Source organism: Bufo bufo, chromosome 6 (genome assembly GCF_905171765.1).
Source record: "Bufo bufo chromosome 6, aBufBuf1.1, whole genome shotgun sequence".
Taxonomy (NCBI): Eukaryota; Metazoa; Chordata; class Amphibia; order Anura; family Bufonidae; genus Bufo; species Bufo bufo.
Genome location: NC_053394.1, coordinates 235,514,964 through 235,536,032, shown reverse-complemented (window position 1 = coordinate 235,536,032; position 21,069 = coordinate 235,514,964). Strand labels below are relative to the sequence as shown.

At 44.2% G+C, this 21,069-nt stretch overlaps 1 protein-coding gene across 1 annotated transcript in view; it reads right to left on the bottom strand.

Moving 5' to 3' along the window:
- Positions 1-330: 330 nt before the first annotated feature.
- The window catches only part of GLUD1 (glutamate dehydrogenase 1), a 31,444-nt gene continuing 10,705 nt past the window's right edge, over positions 331-21,069 (bottom strand). The window contains exons 5-13 of the mRNA XM_040438688.1: positions 18,824-18,918; positions 11,159-11,338; positions 10,833-10,970; positions 7,376-7,513; positions 7,214-7,294; positions 5,719-5,842; positions 5,540-5,631; positions 2,463-2,525; positions 331-1,493 (exon numbers count right to left, since the gene is read on the bottom strand). Coding sequence (XP_040294622.1) covers positions 1,374-1,493; positions 2,463-2,525; positions 5,540-5,631; positions 5,719-5,842; positions 7,214-7,294; positions 7,376-7,513; positions 10,833-10,970; positions 11,159-11,338; positions 18,824-18,918 — 1,031 coding nt within the window. The 3' untranslated portion in view covers positions 331-1,373. The remainder of the gene's footprint in view (positions 1,494-2,462; positions 2,526-5,539; positions 5,632-5,718; positions 5,843-7,213; positions 7,295-7,375; positions 7,514-10,832; positions 10,971-11,158; positions 11,339-18,823; positions 18,919-21,069) is intronic.

Below are 21,069 nucleotides of genomic sequence, written 5' to 3'. Positions count from 1 at the left end.
GGAGATACCGGGCAGACTCCTCCCAGTATAACCAATTCAGTGGGAGAACAGAGCGGCGCCCGGAATAATAGTAAGTGCAGTGAGATCCCGGGGCGCCGCTCTACACAGCCTGATAATTATCTTACAATGTTTGGACCGATGAAAGGTTCTCTTTAAGAGGTATTTTCCTCTTAATAAATTTAGGCACATCTCACGCCAGTGCAGGGAGATCAAGACTGGCATATGGATGAGCCAGTTTTGATAAAAGTCGCCCATTGTGTGATTTGGCATCATTTACGTATTGTTCCCTTGATTTTAAGACGTTAATGAAAACGTTAAACCACAAAAAAATTATTTTGTAAAGACTTTTATTATAGTATTTGATCATTTGTCATGCTGTTACAAAGTTCTATATTTTGTGACAAATATCTTTGGATCTACATTGGCAGTTTCTCATAAAAACCATTAGGTTAATGCAAGGCCTTTGAGCGCTAGAAAATATTTGGGCAAATACAGTTTCATTACTGGGGCAGAGGGATCTAACATTGATGGAATAGTAAGACTAAGCCACTATCTGCTACTTATTGCAATACAAGACTGCTCAGTGCAAAAAGAAAATCCATTAAAATGGTAAATGGCAATATAAAAGTTTCCGACTGTTAAAAACAATCATTATCACACAGGGGCAAGATGAACCAAATACAGACAGAATGCTTTAAAAATAAAAAATAAAGTGTTTAGCGCAAGTGACTATTTACAGGAGGATATCCCCATGATAAAAAAAGAAAAAAAGATAATATTTCAGCAGCAATAGGTCAAAGGAGGCCAGCAGAGATTAATGTGCAAATAAGTCACTGAAAGACTCCCCCTTAAACACTCTACCCAGGGCCTTTCCCACTTTCTTAACCAGGGCACTGGTTTAAGGCTTTTGCAGTATAAAAAAGCTAATTATATATCACATGCAGTCCCACTTGATACAGATTCTCTTTGTGTATTTAATATCTGTCAATGACCTGATTAAATTAAAGTTAACCGCTAACTGAACCCAATCTATGACTGCCAAAGTAATTTAACAGTAGAAGTCTAAAGGCTGTTATGTACCCCCCCCCCCCCCCCAAAGGCTCCAATAATGAAAGAGAACCCAATGTAACTCAAAACCACTGGCCATGGTAATACTATTCAAGGTCTGCAAGATCTTTTCTATGGTCATCTTTCAGGTCTACACCAGTGGTGTAGGGCATACAAAAAACTAAAAGTTATGGACGGAAGCATTCAGAAGTTGCATCCTCTATGATGAGGGAGGAGGAAAACAAATGAAGTCTTGTGATTATATGTAAACTTATGATATCTTTCTGATATGGAGGGTTAAAAGACTATCCAACCGACTTCCTTATCTATGTGAAGGTCAGACCAGCCTCATTGTACACCTTGAATACTTTCTCAATGGCATTCACGTAGGCAGCAGTTCTGAGGTCCAAACCCAGGTTGTACTTCATTGCAGTGCGCATGATTTGCTAAAAGAAAGTTGGAGAGATTATGCAAAGAATAAGCAAAGTCATCAAACGGTTACATGACAAATCACAACTTAACATGAAATTCTTTTAGCTTGCCCACACACGTTCATGTTTTATTCTAATTTTCTGATGCAGCTTTGAAGCTGAACCAAGGTGTGTATTGAAAGAGAAACGGAATCTTCCCTCTCTCTCCCTTAAAACGGCATCTGAAAACCTGAACAAGCACAGGAGCCTTAGCAGCTTCAGGTATCCTGATCATTAAAGGGGTTGGCCACCTACTAGCTGCACATGATTTGGGAACAGCACATGCATGCAGCTAATAAGCATTGTTAAACCATCAGCGCCAATGATCAATAGTTTAATACGACTAGCGTACGTTTCCATGCTGCCCGTAAACTGCTGCTTAGCGAGTGTCCCATTCAGTGGCAACCATGCACACAGGTCAGTCTCTTAAGTAAATGGAGACCACTGATGGACAGGACCACTGATCAGCAGCCATTTTTTGAGCACAGCATCAGGAAGCTAGTCATATTAAAATTACTGGACATCAGCACCCAAGTCTTTAAGGAAGACCGCCTCAGAGCCAACTAATCCTACAATCATATGCTCTTCAACCAATCCTAGATTCGTACACCCTATTTGTCCTCCCCTTACTACTGTACAATTGGCATGTAAGCAAGAAGTATGGGGCAAAAAAATAAAAAATAATGGACACATGATCTACATACGTGAAGACGCCAGGAATGGTGGCCCATGTAACCAGGCAAAAAGCAGGTTTGCTAATGAAATAAGTGCTCACTGGATGCTGTTTGTTAATGGCAGTTACAGCCTAAAGAAACTAGTCAGTACTTAATTCATTAGAAAACAGACTGCACTCAAGGCTGCATTCAGTCTTAATGCTGAATTCCCTGCTTCACAAACAAAATTGAGCCGCCCCCCCACCATTTCTGAATTATATGGTCAACTTACTCTTGCAGATCTTTCCATGGTATATGCCAAGCCAGAATGGACAATATCCTTTTCAGAAGCACCCTGTAGGGGAAAAAAAGTTGTTAAATTTAAAGGTTCACATTTTAGATTAGTCTTAAAGTTATAGTCCAAATACAAAACCATTTTCCCTCAGTGCCTTTGCTATTTTTTTCATACTACTGGTATGATAGCTTTAAGTCAACTAGAGCATTTTTGTGGCTTTTTTTTCCAGTTTGGTTTATTTTTGGGTTATTGAGTGGCATGCTTTTCCAGAGGATTCTTTATAGCACTTCAACTCATGTAAAAGCATATAATTAAAGCCATCCCAGAAAGCTCTATTAACACTGGCTGCAAACTTGATATGTCATTGTCTGTTACCAGATAAGTTAGTAAGGCTGTAAAAATATAAGCTAGCCAGTGCAAATAGATTCTTTAGACTGAAAACCGAAAAAAAATTCCTTACCATTATGCTATACAGCCTTATTTGCTTTTGAACCAAAGGCAAAAAGTACAGTCTCAAAAGCAACAAAAACGATGTCTAAGGCAAAAAAAAAAAAACTAGGGCTAAACTGACGAAAGGTCCTCTTTAAACTAGGAATATATACTTAGGCCCCTTTCACACGAGCGAGTTTTCCGCGTGGGAGCAATGCACCCGCACTGAATCCGGACCCATTGATTTCTAGGGGGCTGTGCACACTAGGGTTGTTGCGGTTATCGAAATTTCGATACCCAATCGATACTTTTGTCCCGGTATCGATACGATACTGGGATTTCCATTTTTTCGATACTGGGCTGCGTTTCTGCGCAGTCTAGTATCTCTGAACATGAGCGCGCTGCTATCAGCGCGCTCATGTTCTCAGCAGCACAGGGGAGAAGGAAGCTGTCCTCCCTCCCCCTGTGCTGCCGCCGCTACCAATGAGAAGAGAGGGGCGGAGGAGGGGTGGGCGCACTGCACCACCAATGATGGGACTTTTCCTACACAGAGCGGCGCCCAGCGATGTCCCAGCACTCACCATTAGTCCTGGGCGCCGCTCCGTTCGCCTGCTGTGCCATATTACTGTCTCCTCTCCTGCGCCACATGCTGATTATTATCGGAGCGATGGGGAGGAGACATCAGCTTCACTAGTGGGTGTTCCTTCTCCCTGCGCTGCGATTGGACAGCGCTACAGCCAGGGAGAAGGAACGCCCACTAGTAAAGCTGATGTCTCCTCCCCATCGCTCCGATAGTAATCAGCATGTGGAGCAGGAGACAGTAATGGGGCACAGCAGGCAAACGGAGCTTCACCCAGGAATAATGGTGAGTGCTGGGACATCGCTGGGGGCCGCTCTGTGTAGTCTAATACTTAGTCTGGACTCAGGAAAAGTAGACTAACCCATAAAACAGGAGGCGGGTGCCGGCAGCAGAATCGCATTGCCGGCACCCTGCTCCTGACAGGAAGCTGCGATCAGCGGCAGTTAACCCCTCAAGTGCCGCTGATTTGCCAGTACCCGCCTCCTGTATTAAGGGGTAATTCTCATTGGTGGCGCAGTGCGCCCCCCCCCAACCCATTAAAATCATTGGTGGCAGTGTGCCGGCCCCTCTCCCTCATTGGTGGTGCAGTGGCAGCTTCTGATCGGAGCCCCAGCTGTGTAATCCTGGGGCTCCGATGGGTTACCATGGCAGCCAGGACGCTACTGAAGCCCTGGCAACATCCCTGATGCTGTGTGAACAAAGCACAGAGCAGCAGGGACAGTGTGAAGTCCTATTCACCCTGATAGAGATCTATCAGGGGGAATAGGACAAGGGATGAAAGTTAAATAAAAACAAAAAAGTGTTAAAAAACAAAAATGAAAAAAAAAAACAAAAAAACCTTTTCCCAAAAGTATGAATCACCCCCTTTTCCCAATTCCAGATATAAAATGTATAAATAAACATATTACATATCGCCACGTGAGAAAAGTCCAAACTATTAAAATATTTTAAAAAAATCTATGCGGTGAACGCCGGAACAGAAAAAAAAAAAAAAATGCGATTCGCCACTTTTTAAAATGCGGAATGCACGTGGCTTTTTTGGTTCATTTTTTTTCGCATGGTATCGAATATCGCAATACTTTTTCATGGTATCGAAACAGAATCAAAAAATTGGTATCGCAACAACTCTAGTGCACACGAGCGGTGCGTGAAAAACGCAGAATATAGAACATGCTGCGATTTTCACACAACGCATGCCCCATAAAAGTGAATGGGGCTGCGTGAAAATCGCAAGTGCGGATGCGGTGCGATTTTCACGCACGGTTGCTAGGAGACGATCAGGATGGGGACCCGATCATTATTTTCCCTTATAACATGGTTATAAAAAGGGAAAATAATAGCATTCTGAATACAGAATGCATAGTACAATAGGGCTGGAGGGGAGAGATAGATATATATATATTCCACTTGATCGTGCAGCCCGGCTTCTCTTCTGTCTTCATTTTTGCTGTGCACAGGAAAAGGACCTTTGATGACGTCACTGCGCTCAACATGAGCCATTACCATGGTAAAAGATCATTTGATGATGTCACTGCGCTTATCACAGGTCCTTTTCCTGTGCACAGCAAAGACGACAGCCGGAAGAGATGCCGGCTGCGCGATCAAGTGGATTAAGGGGAGTTATATATTTTTTTTTTAACCCCTCCAGCACTATTGTACTAAGCATACGGTATTAAGAATGCAATTTACCTTATAACCATGTTACAATGTTATAATGGAAAATAAAATCTACACAACACCTAACCCAAACTTCTGTAAAGAAGTCCAGGTTCGGGTCTGGGTACCAGACATGCAGATTTTTCTCACGCGCGTGCAAAACGCATTACAATGTTTTGCACCCGCGTGGAAAAAAAACGCAAACATGGAACGCAATCGCAGTGAAAACTTTTGTTTTAGTGTCAAAAGCGCACCATTTTCCCTGAACGCACCCATCCCCAATGCCCGTGTGAAAGGGGCCTTAAGGTGGAGTTATCAGATATGCTGGAGCTTCTCTATGGACATTCTATGTACTGACAGTAACGTCCAGTTTTGACACATGAAGATAACAGCTCATAGAAGCACTCACAGATATTCTAGCCTGGAACTCAGCAGTAGGCACCACAGGAATGGCTCCACCATGTTTGCCAAACTTTCTTTCCAAGCTTTCCTGGACAGACACTGAAAATTAAACAGAAAATGTGTTGGTGACGTTTTTGTTTCCCTCTTGTAGTTATGACATGAGGATTACAAGTAGCGAATACATACTCAGTAAGTGGTAGTTGGAATCTCGTTCATATTTGAAGGTCAGTCTTCCATAGCTTACATGATTAAGATTCTTCAGCCACTCAAAGTAAGACACTGTAACACCACCAGCATTCAAATATAAGTCCTAAACAAAAACAAATGAAATATGTATTGTAAGAAGATACCTTTAGAAGTCAACAGTTTCTTATTGATAGAACACAATGGGGGAGATTTTCAAGACTGGCCAGTCTTGATCTCCCTGCACTGAAGCGAGATGCACCTAATTTATTAAGAGGCAGATGCCTCTTAATTAGGTGCATCTGTCCTGGAGCAGAAACTTCATTCTACTCCAGCTATAACTTTCATCAGCCGATCGCTAAGCCTGGCCCCTTTTCCAAAGTGGCAAGAAGCCTAAAAAGTCGCAAATTATGGTGCACACCACAATGTGAAACTTTTACACCACAATTGTGGTGTAAACTCTTTAAAAGGAGATGCAAATTTATTTATTGTTACAGAAGATCTACCCTCTGGACAGATCAGCAGCATCTGATCAGCGGGGGTCTGACACCTGGGAACCCCGCTGATCAGCTGTTTGAGAAGGCAGCGGCACTGGCAGGAGCACCGTAGCAATCTTGCCGTTTACCTCAGGCCCAGTGACATCATGACTAGTATCACTGGCCTGGGTGCCATTGAAGTGGATGGGGTTTAACTGCACCCAGGCCAGTGATACTAGTCTTGAGCTCTCCGAGCCTGCAGAAAACAGGGAGAAGGCCGTGGCACAACTGCCAGTGCTGCCGCCTTCTCAAACAGCTGATTGGCGGAGGTACCGGATGCCGGATCCCAGCCGATCAGATGCTGATGATCTATCCAAAAATAAATAAAAATATTAAAGGGCTTCTGCCTTTTTAAGTGTCCCTCAATATTTATAAACTCCTACTTTTGATACATTAATCCGCTAGGCTGGTTACTTCTACGAACCCTTCAACCAGAAGGAAAATTTAAATAATCTTAAAATTTATCAGCTCATGAATTACTATTCCTGGAATAAGAACTTCAAGTTATCCAATTATTCGGAACTAATGACCACTAATCAGAGGATCGTTCATTAGCATCTGGTCAGTGACGTCATAAACATTGATCATGTGGCCTTGGTGCAGCTTAGCCCCATTCAAGCTAGTTAAGTTCACCTATATGTTGGCTTAAACTGTACCAGAACGTAGCAGCATTTGGCACAACTAGCTTTAGAGCACATATCTGACTACCTCAAAAGAATGCATGGCTTTGCAGGTAGGTTACAAGGGCATGGTCCAAGCTGCAGTGTTTTGTGCACACTAAAGCAAGCCAACCAAAAGCTGGTACAGAACTATACAATTGTCCTTCCTGAGCCACTGTGATAAACCTGGTGCAGGTCTAAACAGCCAGTCCAAGTTTACGCCATCTACAGGATTTGTAAATCTGCCCCAGTATCTTACTGTATATACTCTATTCGTAATGAAGAACAACATTGAATACTTACTGGAATCACCATGATATTTCTCTCCAGAAATATTTTATCAGCTTCAGGCGTTGTTGGTCCATTAGCCCCCTCTGCAATAATCTAAAAAAAAAAAAAAAAACCTTAAGTAAAGGCAAGATCTCCACTAGCCATAACAAGTCAAATGCATTAACTCAACTGTACCTTGGCTTTAATTTTGTATGCATTAGATCTCGTCAGCTGCTTCTCACTGGCTGCTGGGATAAGGATATCACAGTCTGCTTCTAGGATGTTTCCATCATACGGCTGGGCCTTAGGGAACCCAACAATTGTTCCATGTTGCTGTTGGAACAAAAAAAATATATTTTAGAGTGTAAAAAAAAAGCACCAATTTATTCATCTGGGTCCTGCAGTGGAAGACCGGATTCAGACATCCCCCAATTGGAACATGGTATATAATATGCTACTACATGCAATACTACAGTTTTGCACCTATCCCTGAACCTGAAAATACAAATGTGATCGCACTCTGCATCCAGCATTCTGCCCTGCCTCCAGCAGCAACCTGACTGCATTCTTAAAGAGGGTTGTCGAGTAAACATTTAGAACACATTACGCTTTTTTCAGCAGTAGTCCAAATACTAAATAACACTGCCACCTTGTGGCAACACTTAGTTTAAACTTTTTACAGTAAGGTTTTATGCCTGTAGGAATGACAATGCTTCTTCCCTTGACCTGATAAATACAAGTCTAAGTAAAGTGTGTGGTAATGTAGATCAAGCCTCATAACACCATATTGAGAACATAATTTATTTAACACAACATTAAAGTGGTTATCCAATTTCTCAAACAGCAGGGAGCAGGGTAAGTATTTTACCTGTGAGGGTCCCGGCACATGGGGCTGTTTGAGAAATTGGATAACCCCATTAATATAACCCTGTTTGGAAGTAATGTGGTATCGTAATTTTTACATACAGGACTTTACTCTCAGACATCTGTTTTAGCACGACTTTGGCAATATGTGGGTTAGGCCTCATGCACACGACCGTATGTTTTTTGCGGTCCGCAAAAACGGATCCCCAAAAATTACAGATGACGTCCGTGTGCATCCCGTATTTTGCAGAACAGAACAGCTGGCCCCTAACAGAACATGTCTTATTATCCGCATTACAGACAAGGATAGTACTGTTTTTTGCGGAATGGAAAAACGGAAACAGAATGCACATGGCGTAACTTCGATTTTTTTTTTGTGGACCCATTGAAATAAATGGTCCCACATACGGTCCGCAAAAAAAATAAAAATATATAGAAAAACACACAGAACAGTATTCCGGTTGGTACAAATCATCACTTATTCACATAATAGGGGATAATTAAGATCAGGGGCAAGTTCCTACCACTGACCCCAATCGACCACAAGAATGGGGGCCTGTACCCCCTTAAAATGATGGGAGCGGCCTGTTGCACATGCGCGCTGCCACTCCATTTCTTTAGGAATTCCGGAGATAAGCGTGCAATGTACTCGTCCATCTCCAGAGCTCCCATAGAAATGAATGGAGCGCATGCACACATGTGAGACTGCCCGCTCCGGTCTTTTCAGGGGAGGCCCCATTCTCTTGATTGGTGTGGGTCACAGCTGATCAGCTGCATGAGGATAGGTCATCAATATTAAAAGCCCGGACAACACCTTTACAGTTATAACTTGTACCAACCAGAATACCCCTTTAAGTGCTTAAAGAATTCCTATACAGAGATTTATAAAGAGGACTTTTCAAGTTTTCATGGTTTTTATTAATTGATTAATACCTGATGCTGCCACCCTGCCTGATCTTTTAATATCGCTCCTGCGCCCCGCTGTGTTCCCCCGTAGTTTTCCCGCGCGGTATGTAAATACTGAGCATTAGTACAGGGAGGAGGAGACGCCAGGGTTTCTCAATGGGCGTATTTTTCCCTGGCTGTGCTGCGATCCAATCACAGCGGAGAGCATCACAGCCAGGGAGAAGATGAGCTTTTTTTTTCCCTTTCTCCCTGGCAGGGTGGCGGGCCCCCGCAAGTAAAAAGGTATTTATCTCAATTAATACAAAACCATAAAAGGTCCTGTTTAAATGTGGGCATAACATGGAGACTTGGAGCTAGGGATAAAGAGGACCTGTCACCTAGTATTGGGCAATATACTGGCATGTGGGACATACCACGGCATTAAGAAATGGAGTTGCCATTTCTTAATTACCACTGTATTTTAGCGAGTTCACGCACGCTTATGGGGATTGGCAGTATATATAGGAGCACGCTTATGGGGATTGGCAGTATATATAGGAGCATTATTAATATAGTGGGTACTGTAGGGTGCACTATTACTATGGGAAGATTATCTTCTGGCTCTTATTTCTGTAGTATAGTATGTGGGGGCATTTGGGAGCACAGCAGGCACAGTACTGGAGATAGTAGGATGACAATGTTGGGGCACCAGGAGGGGGAGGAATTTAAAAAGGTCTGTGAAACTCAGCAGAGATGAGAGCGGCTGAAAAGGCATCATGTCGGTCTGATCTCTGAATGGAGAAGATTTAAGCATTTTTTTGTGGATCGAATGCAAACCCATTCATTTCTAAATCTGTATGTCCAGGCAGTGTGGGAAAGTGGGGCCAAATGGGAGACATTACTATAAGGTCTTGGTGTTGCCCCCATACATTTTACTGTATAAACCCTATAGAGTATAAGGTTTCCTTGTGGCCCCATACTACGGGGGGCACCAAGGAGACACTATACTGTATGGTGGCTACAAGTTGTAGCCCCTATTATAGCATAATGTCTCCTTGTTGCCCCAAGTGTTTTATTTTCTTCTAAATGTGTATTTATCATAATATATCGTGATCACAATAAATTTCTTTATAGTTATCATGGGAATATATTTTATATCACCTAACCCTACCGTCACCTCTCCTGACTTACAGTATGTGTTTTTGTAACTGTTTGCATTCCCCACACTAACAATTCAGAAAAATCATTTCACAGAACTAGGTTTTGCCATTTCTCTATTATTCTTACTAGAAGTTTATGAACAAATTGCCAACATTGGGTGGAAGTCCCTGCACAGGCTAACACTATCCAATCAGTGAAGGAAAAACTACCAACTGGTAACTCCCAGCTGAGAATATTACAGTCTTGCCAATCCATTCATAATCTTCTAGTAGGAATAACAGGAATGGCACAACACAGATAGTGATAATCCCCAATTGTTACTTTATGATAAATGCATCTTCTAGAAACGGGGGCCGTCAGCACTGTCCCACTGGCCTCCACATCCAGGCTTTGAGAGATTCTGTAACTCCAATTCATTTCCTGGTAATAGGTCAGAACAGCCTTTTAACTGAAAAGTTTAAAGAATTGGTCAATTTCCTAAAGCCCGCACCTAGTATATTTAGGGCATAGGTTTTAGCTGCATACACAAGCGGCAGCTGAATATCAGGCCCCCGCTGTCTGACTGCCAGCATCCCTGAAAAAAGGTGCAATGCATAATTTGACTGGGAGCTGATCACCCCATGTTACCTCTGGCCGATTAGGTCTGCCACGCTAGAATGTACAGCTACAGACTGTTGACTAGGGGTTAATACACAAAACTACACAAATAACAGGGTTTACCATTTGACAAGATGACACTAACCAGTTTGTAGTCTTCAAGCTCTTTGGGGTCAATGCCATTTGGATTCCAGATCGTTCCATCTATTTCCCCAATGCCAACGCATTTGGCACCAAAACGATGAAGATAACGCATAGAATGTAGACCTACATTACCAAACCCCTGCAAAATATTAAAATCAGCATTACATACTGCATTTGCCGATCGAAAAAACACAGGAAAGACCAAATCATTTAGAAAGTCAGTTGATTGTATATCAAACCTCAAAATACAAATATTAATCACCCCATAAAGCACAATTCTATTTAATATCATGCATTGACAAGTTACCTACTAGTTCAAATATTCACCTGAATAACAAATGTTTTATCACCAAAACCTGGGGTCATTCCCAGCTGGCTCATATATGAGGCCTCATTGATGAAGTTCTCAATGCCATGGAAGACACCTCGACCTGTGGCAGACACACGCCCATGAATGCCTCCTTGGCTGATGGGTTTTCCAGTGACACAAGCATGTGCATTGATATCCTGAAAGAATGAAGAGAATAAATGAGTGAATCCGTCACTGTAAGGAAGAGCTACTAACAGATAATCATCAACATACATCCGTGCTACACAGGGCCAAGTTCTTCATCCACAGCATACAATCAGTTTATCCTGCACTCGACTGGCCAAAGGCGAGATCTAGTTTAAACTGTTTGCAACCACAGGAAATTTTTGCCTTTATGACCTGGCAATCGTTCCCCGCCTTTGGAAACCCATAAATTTTATTTTTCTCTCATCGGAGCCATACAAGAGCTTGTTCTGTGGGATAAAGTTAAAGTTTTCAGTCACTAATTTAGGAAGGGGATTGGTGGGGGGGTAATTCTCCCCTCCCCAGGCATTCGTTGTGCAGTCAATGGTTGTCACATTCAAAGACCACTAAGATTTTTATTTTTTCTATGGAGCTGTGTAAAAAGCTTTTTTGCGGAATGAGCTGCATTTTACACTAGTACCATTTTTTGGTGTTCACATGAATATTAACTTTGGCCTAAATACAGTCAAATGCAGTTTTGGTAGGATTGCAGCAAAACTAAATTGTGAGGTTCTTTTTTTCTCGCTCTATTATTAAAAAGGAGCAAAATAGATTTTAAGTTTATTCTTATTTTATCTTTTTAATTATGTTTTAACATGTAATTGATTGCTTGTATAATGCTGTAATAAGCATACTGCAGAGGCGGACCATAACACCTATCACCACTCTGAGACCATGTCTTGCAGGGGACAATGGGGTACAGAGGAAGAACCGGTCCTCAATATTCCACATGGATGGCAGGGCTGCAGAGTGTCAGCTGTAATATATCTCAGACACCAGCTGCTGATGGCAGGCGCTCAACTAACGAGCCTGTGCCACTGCTCTGCTATATGTACTGTAGTGAGCGGGAACTGCCCACATGCAAAATGCACATGACAAGCCAGGAAGGGCTTACAGTGGAATTAGGGAGGTAAGCACCGCTTCTAATGGAAGTCACTTAGCACTGGCATTGTTGTGGCAGCCATTTCAATAGGAAGCGCAAAATCTATGGTTGTACTATTTGAATTTGATCCTTAGAAACGGATGTTAAAAATTGCTGTTGGTATATAGGAAACAAACACCATCCCTTCCAACATCGCAGATAAACTGTACTGCAACGGCATTTGAAAGCGCCAGACAGAATTAAATATGATCACATTATTCATCCACATATCAGCAGGATTTTCGTTACTTGCTGTAAAATCCCTTTCTCTTCCACACGACGAACACAGGATAGACCATTGGTGTAGCTGCTACCCATAGAAGGCAGACGCCAAGCATAAAAAAAAACCTGTTCAATCCTTGCACCAGCTATACCCTTCCAATGGGGCGAGGAGAACAGGAATGGGAGCCTCCAGAGCAGGTCAGACTCAGATAAAACACAGAACCAAAAACTGGCTGGGAGCTGTGTCCTCCAATGAACAGCAAGTCACAGAAAATACAACACATCCATATTATTGGGGGACCCAGGATAGACCATGGGACGTTCCAATGCAGTCCTTATGGTGGAAAGAGCAAGAAGTGATCAGCGGACAGCAGCCTCCAAGACCCTGCATCATTTTGTAAATGTGCCTAGAGACAACCAGGTGGAATGCATGGTAACCTGGAAAGGGGTTTCCCTGTCTGAACAGAATGACCAGTGTGTTCACCATCAGAGAGTAACATATTTGACTAAGGCAGGATGCCACAAGATCCACGTCCAGCATATCTCCTCAAAGACTTGAGGTTTTAGTGCCCAATCTGCAATCCAGAGGTACAAGCCTCTGAATGGGGTATGTGAATTTCTGCCCATTTTAATATCAGAAGGTTCAGTCATGGCTGCCGGTCTTCATGTTCCAATGGCATTCGGATAAAATTGCCCAGGGAAGTCAGACTTTCTCCATTTGGACAGGAACGCAAGATGAAGAGTGCAACTGAGCATATTGACTGTTTCCATAGCAGCCACCATGAGCCAGAGGACTTGCATGCAATAGGAGAATTGGTAACAGATGAGGACAAATCCTGAGGAAGAAGATTCATTGGTAGAGAAACAGGTTGGATTTCTGGATATTCAATGGGAATGGAAGGAGGAGTGAAGGAGAATTCTATTTTGTACCTATCCTATATGAGCTTTTGTACCCAAGCACATCTGAAACATGGAAAAGCCAGACCTCCTGAAACTAATGTATCCCCCCCCCCCCCAATCTGATCAGGCTCAGATTGGGGCCTCGATTAATGCAAAGGAAGAGGTCTTTCACAGGAGATTCCTTTTTTTGGTCCCGAGGGGCTTTAGATCAAGCCACTCAGGCTTGGACAGCACCAAAAAGGACAAAAGTAACATCTGGATCTCTTGGAGCGGTTAGTGTGAGCTGATCTGTTTTCTGGCAGGTGTGCGCTCTCGAGAGGATTTTGTCTTGTTCCTTAAAGAGGCAGGCACCAGAGAATGGGAGGGCTGTGAGGACTCTTAGAAACGTTGTCTGCCACCAACACAAAAAGCCACAGGGTTAAACAGATAGCCAAGATCAGTGCTGATGAACTAATTAATCTGGCAGCACACAGGGAGGCTTTACAGGTATAGGAGATGACATAGAACAGGGGTGCTCAACCTGCAGCCCTCCAGCTGTTGTAAAACTACAACTCCCATCATGCCCTGCTGTAGACTGATAGCTGTAGGCTGTCTGGGCATGCTGGGGAGTTGTAGTTTTACAACAGCTGGAGGGCCACAGGTTGGGCATCCCTGGCATAGAAAATCTGCAGGGAGATAGCTGCTAGCTCCTCCAGGGATTTTTCCGTCAACTAATCTTAGGATTTGGAGACAGACTCTGGCTACCTAATCTTTTGGTTGGAGGAGGCTGCTACCACCATTGGGAGGGTGGTACAGTCAGGTCCATAAATATTGGGACAGCGACACAATTCTAACATTTTTGGCTCTATACACCATCACAATGGATTTGAAATGAAACAAACAAGATGTGCTTTAACTGCAGACTGTCAGCTTTAATTTGAGGGTATTTACATCCAAATCAGGTGAACGATGTAGGAATTACAACAGTTTGCATATGTGCCTCCCACTTGTTAAGAGACCAAAAGTAATTGGACAGAATAATCAAACTTTCACTTTTTAATACTTGGTTGCAAATCCTTTGCAGTCAATTACAGCCTGAAGTCTGGAACGCATAGACATCACCAGATGCTGGGTTTTATCCCTGGTGATGTTCTGCCAGGCCTCTACTGCAACGGTCTTCGGTTCCTGCTTGTTCTTGGGGCATTTTCCCTTGTTTTGTCTTCAGCAAGTGAAATGCATGCTCAATCGGATTCAGGTCAGGTTATTGACTAGGCCATTGCATAACATTCCACTTCTTTCCCTTAAAAAAGTCTTTGGTTGCTTTTGCAGTATGCTTTGGGTCATTGTCCATCTGCACTGTGAAGCACTGTCCAATGAGTTCTGAAGCATTTGGCTGAATAGGAGCAGATAATATTGCCCGAAACACTTCAGAATTCATCCTGCTGCTTTTGTCAGCAGTCACATCAGTTCCATTGGCAGCCATACATGCCCACGCCATGACACTACCAACCACCATGCTTCACTGATGGTGGTATGCTTAGGATCATGAGCAGTTCCTTTCCTTCTCCATACTCTTCTCTTCCCATCACTCTGGTACAAGTTGATCTTGGAAAATGCAAATGTGATCGCACACTACATCCAGCACTCTGCCCTCCATGCTGGATGAGACATTGGTTTATATTTTGGCCAAAGCATAGTAAGCCACTCACCGCGTCAAGGCTGTCTCATGAGTGGTCCCTAACTCTTGTTCCTACCTGTTCATGGGCCATGACAGCCACATAAAATCCAGGGAATGCAGGTCAGCATGCAAGCCAAGTACACTTTGCTTGTAACCCCGTCCGGTGCCATTACAGCTTTCATCGGATCCAGGGATGCAAGTACCAACATGCATGCTGAACCTACCATACACTTCTCCTGGAGCCAGATGGCTAATGGTAGGTTCTATACAAGCAGACTCAGTTTTATACTGACTTTAAAACCAGCCTCAAGGACAGATTAACTGGTCAGGTGTGCAATGACTCCAAGGAGATCGCCACGCCTCCAATATATACTACAAAGAAAAAAATAAGGGGTTGGGTCAGCACAACCTGCCTGTAGGTGCAGATCACTATGGCGAAATACATATATAAACGGAAAATGCAAATGTGATCGCACACTACAAGTTGATCTTGGTCTCATCTGTCCATAGGATGTTGTTCCAGAACTGTAAAAGGCTTTTTTAGGGCTCTTTCACACCTGCGTTCTTTTCTTCCGGCATAGAGTTCCGTCGTCGGGGCTCTATGCCGGAAGAATCCTGATCAGTTTTATCCTAATGCATTCTGAATGGAGTGAAATCCGTTCAGGATGCATCAGGATGTCTTCAGTTCCGGAACGGAACGTTTTTTGGCCGGAGAAAATACCACAGCATGCTGCGCTTTTTGCTCCGGCCAAAAATCCTGAAGACTTGCCGCAAGGCCGGATCCAGAATTAATGCCCATTGAAAGGCATTGATCCGGATCCGGCCTTAAGCTAAACGTCGTTTCGGCGCATTAGCGGATCCGATGTTTAGCTTTTTCTGAATGGTTACCATGGCTGCCGGGACGCTAAAGTCCTGGCAGCCATGGTAAAGTGTAGCGGGGGAGCAGCATACTTACCGTCCGTGCGGCTCCCGGGGCACTCCAGAGTGACGTCAGGGCGCCCCAAGCGCATGGATCACGTGATCACATGGCACGTCATCCATGCGCATGGGGCGCTCTGACGTCATTCTGGAGCGCCCCGGGGAGCCGCACGGACTGTAAGTATACCGCTCCCCCGCTCCTACTATGGCAACCAGGACTTTAATAGCGTCCTGGCTGCCATAGTAACACAAAGCATTTTGAAGACGGATCCGTCTTCATATGCTTTCAGTACACTTGCGTTTTTCCGGATCTGGGGTGTAATTCCGGCAAGTGGAGTGCACGCCGGATCCGGACAACGCAAGTGTGAAAGAGGCCTTAGATGTCGTTTAGCAAACTCTAGTCTGGCCTTCCTGTTTTTTGGAGGCTCACCAATGGTTTACATCTTGTGGTGAACCCTCTGTATTCACTCTGGTGAAGTCTTCTCTTGATGGTTGACTTTGACACACATACACCTACCTCCTGGAGAGTGTTCTTGATCTGGCCAACTGTTGAAGGGTGTTTTCTTCACCAGGGAAAGAATTCTTCTGTCTTCCACCACAGTTTTCCGTGGTCTTCCGGTGTTGCTGAGCTCACCGATGCGTTCCTTTTTAAGAATGTTTCAAACAGTTGTTTAGGCCACGCCTAATGTTTTTGTTTTGTTTTTTCAGCCTAATGATGGCTTGCTTCACTGATAGTGACAGCTCTTTGGATCTCATCTTGAGAGTTGACAGCAACAGATTCCAAATGCAAATAGCAGACTTAAAATGAACGCGGGACCTTTTATCTGCTCATTGTAATTGGGATAATGAGGGAATAACACACCTGGCCATGTAACAGCTGAGAAGCCAATTGTCCCATTACTTTTGGCCCCTTAACAAGTGGGAGGCACATATGCAAACTGTTGTAATTCCTACACCGTTCAACTGATTTGGATGTAAATACCCTCAAATTAAAGCTGACATTCTGCAGTTAAAGCACTTGTTGGTTTCATTTCAAATCCATTGTGGTGGTGTATAGAGCCAAAAATGTTAGAATTGTGTTGATGTCCCAATATTTTTGGACCTGACCATGTCTGGCCAGGTGGATCCACAATGGGTGGAAGGAATAAAAGAGGGTTCAAGTGTTTAGGCATAGCAGAACTCTGGTCTGGGAAGATACACTTCTTGGGTGGAAGTGGTTTTAGTAACCTGTAAAGTCAACTACAGTTGAAATGTGAGCAATCTCTTTCTGGAGAGGATGCCTCAGACTAATGCCCTCTAGGTGGTGAAGATGGCCATAAGGGAGAATCTGTGTTACTTCTTAGGGTGTACCTACTGGGACACAGATAAAGGGTAGTGAAGGAGAAGTTTTGCATCATTTCAGAAACGAGTGCTTTCAGTCCAAGTCAACGGAAATCTGGTTCAGTGGCTGGTGAATGCAGGTAGGAGGAAGATAAATTCTAGTGCAGTCAGAACCTAGTTTGGCAAGAAGAGCATGCAAAATAAGCGACCGAGGTCAATGCCTTTTTGAGGTGCTCTGTTTTGGGGTGTGAAGGGGTGAAGCCAGCAAGAGCAGATCTTACCCAGTCTGTGTTGGTGTCCACAAAGACTGACTAATTCCAGAAGAGCATGTCCACTGTTGGGAAAAAATGCTGTGTAGGAGCGTTATTGCCTGTTATGGACACTGTGCCTGTGACATGAGCACATCATTATAATGACAAAGCTGTGCGACTCTGCCCAACCACCACTAATTATTTGTACTCCCATAATGCAGTAGTTACAAGTTACCGCGAGGTCAGGCAGAAACACACAGCATAAATTATAATGTGAGCCGCTCATGTCACAGGAGCAGTGTTCATAACAGGAAGTCATGAAGCACGTTTCCCCACAGTGGACACACTCGTCTGAAATTAGTCTAAGAGATAGAGCCCTATCAGAAGCACTGAATGGGGTCAGCTGATGGAGGAGGAACAGTATTCTGCCTGGTTGACAAGGAGTATTGCAAACAACGAGAAGGCAGAGGCTATAAGCACAGAAGAGGTGGGTGATCCAGAGTCTGCTCTGAATTAAAACACCCTAGCCCAGAAAGTGCAACCTAGTTACTGCTCAAGCCAAGGCCTAAATTAGCTGTATGAAATGTCAGGAGGGGCATAATGGATGCCACTGTGAGGCCAAGCTGAACGCAAGGACCATCAAAAGGGTTGCAGGAAGCAGACGTAAAGAGAGCTAACAAGGAACTCTCCCCCCCTTGGGCCAAGAAAGAAGGGGGTCGGGACACAGCACATGGTTGCACTAGTTAAAGAGCCAGTTTGGGACACAGTGACCAATGAACACAAATAGAGAAGAGGGGCTCAGCGAGATGGGACCTGGTGGCACGATACTTAACTATCCATCACTGGGAGGGTCCACCTAGAGCTCCAGATCCAGCAAAGTATAATTATCTCAGGGAAGGGCAGCAGCATTTGAAAGATTGGGGTGCAGACATTCCAAGGTAACTTTCAGGCTGGCAGGAAAATGGCTGATTAGGGTTGCTGCCGAACCTCTTATGCCGGAGGCGGGAAAAGGAGTGGGCTTGGTAACTCGCTGGTCTACACCCTCTCAGAGAGGAAAGGAGTTGAAGACCTGCAAAACAATAAGCTAAAACTGATTTAGCTTAGTCCCTGTGGGAAGGGTGTATGGCGGGAGGATCAAGCACTTATGCCTAATGTCCACCTCCCAGTGGCAGCAGCTATACCCATTATCCATCATGTGTCCCCCAACAACAAGGATGAGAAAATATAATTAGGAGCAAAATAAACTCACTGTGTGCCCAATTGTGTTGGCATAGGTGTCTGCAATCCATGACATTTCCCTCTCCCCAGTACTCATATCAGGGGCAGGCACATCAATACCAGGCCCTATAGAGAGGAGAAAAAAAAAAAACATGTTACAGAACAGTCAATATACACAAAGTACAACCAATGTCCAAAAGAGAAAAATAAGTTCAGAGTAGGGATCGACCGATTATCGGTTTGACCGATATTATCGGCCGATATTCAGGATTTTGAACGTTATCGGCATCTATTTTGCCGATATACCGATAACGTATGGGGAACACAGAACACGCTGCTCTCAGCGCTCTCTGTGTTCCCTCCGCAGCACAGGGGAGAAGGAAGCAGTGTCTCCATCCCCCTGTGCTGCTTCTGCCGCCAATGAGTGGAGAGGAGAGAAGATAAGAGGGGAGGGGCTGTGGCCACCGCTCCACCAATGAGATAAGTCTCTCAATCATTCATATACAGGAGGCGGGAGCTGGCTGCAGAATCACATAGCCGGCTCCCGACCTCTATGAGCAATAGCTGCGATCCGCGGTAGTTAACCCCTCAGGTGCCGCGGATCGCAGCTACCGCTCAGAGGTCGGGAGCCGGCTATGCGATTCTGCAGCCAGCTCCCGCCTCCTGTATATGAATGATTGAGAGACTTATCTTCATTGGTGGCGCAGTACGCCCCCCCCCCCCAGTATTAATCATTAGTGGCGCAGTGCACCCCCACCCCCGTCCCAATAGTAAAAACATTGGTGGCGCAATGCACCCCCCCCAATATTAATCATTGGTGGCGCAGTGCGCGCCCCCCCCGCCAGTATTAATCATTAGTGGCGCAGTGTGCCCCCCCATAGTAAAAACATTGGTGGCGCAATGCGCCCCCCCCTCATATTAATCATTGGTGGCGCAGTGCACCCCCCACCCCCATCCCAATAGTAAAAACATTGGTGGCGCAGTGCCCCCCCCCCCAGTATTAATCACAGGATCCCCTCTCCCCTGCTCCTCCGATCGGAGCCCCAGCAATGTAAGCCTGGGGCTCCGATCGGTTACCATGGCAGCCAGGACGCTATTGAAGCCGTGGCTGCCATGTTCAGCTCCATGCTGCTGTGTGCACAGAGCACAGAGCAGCAGGGACAGTGCGAGCTCCTATTCACCCTGATAGAGATCTATCAGGGTGAATGGGATAAGGGTTCTAGTCCCTAAGGGGGCTAAAAGTTAGTAAAAAAAATAAAAAAAAAATAAAAAAATAATACACATTAACAATAAACATTAATTTTCAGCAGATTTGTGTAGGAAACTCAAAAATGAAAATTCCCAGAATATCGGTATAAATTATCGGCTATCGGCCTGAAAGTTCACAAATTATCGGTATCAGCCCTAAAAAAAAATCTATATCGGTCGATCCCTAGTTCAGAGGGCTGGTAATTATACCAAATATTTACAATTTTCAAATACCTTTGCAGAGTAAAACACTTTAAAAATTAAAATGTCGCTACATTACTAGAGTACACAGAGTAGGGGACAGCATGAGGACAAATTGTAGCTTTCATTGGCACCATTATGGGTTGCAAACTGCACCTTAGTATTTGATGGATTCCACAATCTCTTCTCCCTCTCCAGTGCTGGTCGGGCATTTGTTATTACAGCCGCAATAAACATTTGGGCTGTCGCTGCATCACTTGCTGTAGATTGCATGAGAAGCAAACGAACCCTGCGACAATGACTCATAGGATTTCTTCGCTGAGCAGAGACATTTTCTGTGGTAGCCCCTTGTATAGGAAAGGGTCATCTGCCGCAATTATCTTTACAGTTGAGAAAAAGGTACCTCACTGCCACTTCTGTCGGCTACGGGAACCTTACAGAGACGGATGGAAAATCTCCTTGTGTATTCATATCATTCCTCAGCTTTCATTTCTTTCTTACAGCTTCAACTAAACCAAATATGGCTAGTTTTTTTCTTTCTAGAAACTATGCATGGCCAGGTCATAGTAACATTTGTATTGGTGGAGGTGTGAGTGCGGAGAAGCATTCCGCTGTAAGCGGCTCAGGCAGACGGGTTTAGCAGTATTCGATCTCACCGGGTTAAATGATTTCATCTTCTGAATAGTGCCACGCAGAACTGATTACCGCTGAAGAGCACTGCACCTGCCTCTATTTCGCACCCAGATCCCCACTAATTTATTAGGCCTCTTTCACACGACCGTTTTTTTTTTCCGTTTACGGGCCATTTTTTGCGTTCTGTATTAGGTC